The sequence below is a fragment of the Brassica napus genome, chromosome A9 (genome assembly GCF_020379485.1).
Source record: "Brassica napus cultivar Da-Ae chromosome A9, Da-Ae, whole genome shotgun sequence".
Classification (NCBI taxonomy): domain Eukaryota; kingdom Viridiplantae; phylum Streptophyta; class Magnoliopsida; order Brassicales; family Brassicaceae; genus Brassica; species Brassica napus.
In genome coordinates this window covers 6,583,915-6,589,356 of record NC_063442.1, presented here as the reverse complement: position 1 = coordinate 6,589,356, position 5,442 = coordinate 6,583,915, and the positions used below count along the sequence as shown (strand labels likewise).

Below are 5,442 nucleotides of genomic sequence, written 5' to 3'. Positions count from 1 at the left end.
CAAACAGATGAATTTCCTTACGTGGTCTTATATGTATGTTAAGATTAATTTGTTTGATTACGGTTTTTTTTTGTGACTATTAATAATAAAAACCTTACGGCGCATAATTATTTTCGCCATGTCAAATATTTTTTTTTTTTGAAACCCAAAATTTTGATTATAGAAGACCCATATAATTTTGTGGGTTAGATTCTCAGCTTAACACATACATAAACATCAAATACTTTTTGATAACACGTACATAAACGTCAAATTTTGTTTTTCCCAAATCGAGTACAAAAATAAAAAGTAATTTTCATTGTAAAGGATCCATTTATTTTGCAAACTCTGGATATTTTATCTGCTCCCTTCCACACCTATACATTTAATAGTCATTCATTGGTATTTAGTGTAATTAATCCAATTTACTAAGCTATTGTAACGTAGTTATGCAGACTCTGGAATTACGTAAACAATTCGGCGAGGATATCTATATTATTTTACATTTATTATACACATACGCATAATAAGCATCCAAGCGCCTTGACGATTTACCTCACGCAGAATACGTTAGTAATAATTATTTATTACAATTTAATAATTAAAGTTATTAGAATGCGTAGTGGGTTATAAGGCGTTGAGACTAAATCTTCTATATAAGCAGAACAAGTCAGTGTACGTCTCCACCAAGAAAAACAAAAGCAAATACTTATAATCAGTATCAGTATAACTTCCTAAAGACATCAATGGAGCCATCCAAACGTTCCCTCTCACGTCTCGAGACCATGCCTGATGACATGCTGCGGCTCATAGTCTCCAAGGTCGGTGCTTCTTCCTCCATCGACTACTGTAACACAATGATGACATGCAAGAGTCTCAACTTCGGACTGAACGACCCATTGATTGCCAAGACACTCGACATCACCCCTTTGGTGGAACGACCCAATATCTCTTACGGGTATGGGAAGATGATGGAAAGTCTGTTGGCATCCAACAACCTTGATGCTCACTACGTTAAAGGTATGTGCGAGTATTTTGATTTTGATAATCCCGTTTTGGGACTCTATCACCTTCGTATCGCTTCTAAGGGGGCTCGCAAAGAGGCCAAGTACCTTTACGGTGTTCTTCTGATGGCCACGGGTATGATCAACAAGGGGAAGAAGATACTTTCGAAGTTGACTGACGCTATTGGTCTTGACTCCGTTGAGACGAGCTGGGAGAACGTCCAGGCATCATTGAGTCATCTTACCGTGGAAATGAAAGACGTGTACGTGGACTCCCTCATAAGCATGGAACCAGAACTCAATTGCCATCCACCGGGGGTCAACACAGTCTGCTTCAAATGTTACCACGCCTACCTCATGACAGAGTTTTTCGAGATGGCCTTAGGGCTCAACCCAGCGTCTGCATCTGCTTGAGGAGCTTATCAGTACACGGTGAAGGCGGTTGAACCAAAATCATGTTTTCATTTTCTTTTTAAAATTTCCATTTAAGCTATTATATGGAATCTCCTATCAGTTTTTTTTTTTTTTTTATGTTTTCCTGTTATGTTGAGTTTATGCTCAAGAAATTCAGATTTCTGTTTTATTTAATGAAAAATCAAAAAAAAAGGGTTAATTATCCAATAGAGAAAACAACTACACTCCACTTACACTGGTATATAAATTGAATATTTCCATAAAAACAAATAAATTTAGAAAAATTCTGAAAAAAAAAACTACATAATTAACATATTAATCTATAGATATCCAAATCCAGACCAGGTAACTCGAACTGATAATTGCAGTTGCATGTATATAAGTTCGGTTGCGTCAGGCCCACGTAGATACGTATTGTCATTACCTACGTGCTACAAATTCGCATGCAATGCAATTGCGGCTACGACCCTAATCAAACACAAACGCACTCATCTACATCTTTCCCGCGTCATTCCATGGACCCAATTGAATTCCGCATGAAGGTATTACCAAGCAAATCCAAAATTTTATTCCATCACCGTAATCGGTCCGGAAAACCCCAACTCCATTGTGTATAAAAAGGCCCAAACTGATCCAATAATACGGTAGGCCCATCTGGCCCATAAACAATTGATCAACATGAGTTTCCATATTGTATCGAACGTATAACATATGCATAATGTGATAAATAATGGCGCAACTAAACATCATAAATATTCTAAAATAATTTTCCACAAAAAATATACAGTATATAGTGATTCCCAGGGTGAAAATCATATATGTTATTTGTTCCGGTGTTAGATAACGTAATTTATGGTATATTTGTTTTTAATAAATTAATAGCTGCCACTGCATTTAGTCACTCAGCCAAATATGGAAACTAATTAACTACACATATTTCTGAATCAATTATTTGGTAACGGTCGATGAGATTCATATGGATGATCAATAGTGTTCAGAACCATTTTAGCCAAACCCCGATTACCCTAAGACCTGTTTGAAGCTATCCAGGTAATGATGAAGAAAACACGTAAAAGAGATTTAGATCCTGGTGCGAGTGATCCAAAGAGTAATAATGAAAGAAGCTTGGGTGCGTACGGAGGAACAGCATGCGACCGCGTGAGCATGAGAGTCTCAAGTACTGGTACACACAACGAACTTACATTGTTAACTGATGAAATTGGGTACGGTTTGTCACGATTTATAACATTGCCACTGTATACTTTTTCATCAGGTGATCAAATGGCAATCGAATCGCGATTAGCCCGACGTGCACGAATGGCTATTCGGTCATCAAAACGGACTCAATCGACTTCAATTGGTTAGTAACTATTTAGTGTGACCAGCGGTAGACCATGTTATCATCCTTCACCTGTATTAACTTAAAGATCGGACTTTCCGTAGCTAACACGCAACCCATGAAGAAACGCAGAGTTGGCAGACCAATGATCATCTCAGGTACATGTAGTGATCCAAAGTTTCATTAATATATATATATATATAATCTAATAATTATAATCAACCCGAACAGCTTCTCCAACACCGGCATCTGTTCCAAGCGACGCTCATCCCCCCGACACCCCGTATGCAGTCTCATCTCGGATCGCCAGGCAACTACGGCTATCAATACGTAGACAGAAGAAAACAGCTAGATTGACTGCGTCGGCGTCCGCAACCGGTAACTATTTGGACATGCCTAGCTAATAGCAAGTTAAACCAGATATACTTACAGACATCCTTACGCTGACATTGTCCTACAGCGTCTTCATCAAACAGCTCGATAAATAGACGCGCGGCGTCTACAACAAGCGGCTCAAGACTTAGACGTATGCTGAGTAAACTCTGTAATCGTTAGATAATATGGTCTTAACACAGAGACATAACTTGACTATTTTCATTTTGATTCAAGGTAAAAAAGGCCACAAGCCATGTGACAAATGGGATATAGTCTCATGTCCATCGTGTGGAGCCTTACTATGGAATGCAGAAGCAACTGGTGTACAGACGAGCAGAGATGCAAAACAATTTAGTCTATGTTGCCAGAGAGGTCGAGTGAGGCTTCCACCGGTCCGAGAACCACCATCTCCATTGCTCGAGCTCCTAGAGTCGCCAAAATTTAGACCCCACATCAGAGTTGCAAACAGTTTGCTTGCTTTCACATCCATGGGCGCACAAGTCGATCATAGCGTTACTGGGACGCCTGGACCTTTTACATTTCGGGTTCATGGCCAGATCATTCATAGAATTGGTTCTATGCTACCTGAAGATGGTAACGATCCCGAGTATCTGCAGCTCTATATTTTCGACACTGATAATGAGCTAGAAAACCGAAAGAGGTCTTTTACAAAAGGTTCATCTACGCTGGCAGTGGAGGATACAGTCATCGCCCAGTTGATTGAGATGCTAGATATTAATAACCACCTAGCCAAGACTTTCAGGCACGCGCGCGACCGTTTTCGATCGACCGGTAAAATTGAATTCAGTATCACATTGGTCAGCCAACCAAATAGAGGTCGTCAATACGATCTTCCTACAGCGAGTGAGATTGGTGGACTAATAATTGGTGATTTGTCTGCGACCTCAGTAGGAAGAGATATTGTGGTTGAGCTCAAATCATCTGCGCTACAAAGAATAGGTGATCTACACCCGTTATTGATGAGTCTTCAGTATCCATTATTGTTTCCGTACGGAGAAACTGGTTACCATGAGAGACTGCCTTATAAGGGGCCTGAAGCATCCACCGTGAGAAGAGAATACATGACGATGCGAGAGTTCTATGCTTACCAGATACAAACTAGGCCTTCAGAAGGAATGACAATTATTAAAGGTGGAAGATTGCTGCACCAGTACATTGTTGACGCGTACGTGGCTGTAGAGACGGAGCGTCTGCGATTTCTCAGTCTAAATCAGAAAAAGCTGCGAGCAGACCTGTATAACAATGTATGTGATGCTGTTGAGACCGGCGATGCAGATGCTACACAAGTTGGTAAGAAGATCATCCTCCCTTCATCATTCACCGCCGGACCCCGGTACATGTCTGAAAAGTATCAAGACGCGATGGCAATATGCCGTTGGTATGGGAATCCTCATCTCTTTATCACCGTCACCGCGAATCCTAATTGGGTGGAACTCAGTAATCATCTTGATGCGTATGGAGGTGACTCCGCTAATAACCGACCTGACCTTGAATGTCGAATTTTCAAAATAAAGCTTGATGAGATGATGGCAGACTTCAAAAAGGGAGAATTCTTCCCCAAGCTAGACGCAGGTAAAGATCCTACTATTTTCATTATGTTACCCACCCATAAGAGAATGTTATTTAATTATTTTCAATTCACATCTGCATTATTCAAAGTAAGTTTGTAATTAATACAATTTACTATATTATAAAGTATAAGGATTTCAAAAGTTAGTTTGAGTGCTGAGACATCACTAAGCTATGTATATATATATAGATATATATAAATATAATTCAACAAACATTTTATATTTGTAAAACCACAAAGTTTAAGACCACAACATAGAGCGGGAATAATAGTCAAAATAATACAGTTTCTCAGGAAAAAGAAACAGAAAATATAAGAAAATACTAAAACTATACAGTACCAAGATGCTAAATTAAATACAAATAATTCGGTATGTAGGAGTATATATATCACACTATGGATATATTTGGTGGAAAATAATAGGAGTAAAATTTGAATGCCCGGCCACTTCATCTCTATTGCTAATCTTCCTCCCAAGCATCGATAATTAGATGCATATAGAATTCGATACATTTTCCCGCCTACGGGTTGTTAGCTTTGTTATCTCTTTTGCTACGTTTGAATACCAGCACATATTTTGATAGTAATTAATTATATCAGAATGATTTCTTATATATGTTATCATCTAATATACGTCTTCCATCATTATTGTAGCTGTCTACACCATTGAGTTTCAGAAACGAGGTTTGCCCCATGCCCATATATTACTATGGTTGAAAGGAATAAAGAAGGAAGTAACC

General features: G+C 38.8%; 1 protein-coding gene across 1 annotated transcript; it reads left to right on the top strand.

The window, feature by feature from the left end:
- Positions 1–725: 725 nt before the first annotated feature.
- LOC106359670 (F-box protein At2g35280-like) lies at positions 726–1,397 on the top strand. Its single transcript, XM_013799331.1, has one exon. It carries the CDS (start codon positions 726–728, stop codon positions 1,395–1,397), a length of 672 nt encoding a protein of 223 aa, XP_013654785.1.
- The last annotated feature ends 4,045 nt before the right edge of the window (positions 1,398–5,442 follow it).

Bases quoted from the DNA above. Each gene is read 5' to 3' on its own strand.
- LOC106359670 (XM_013799331.1), top strand. From the start codon at position 726: ATGGAGCCATCCAAACGTTCCCTCTCACGTCTCGAGACCATGCCTGAT.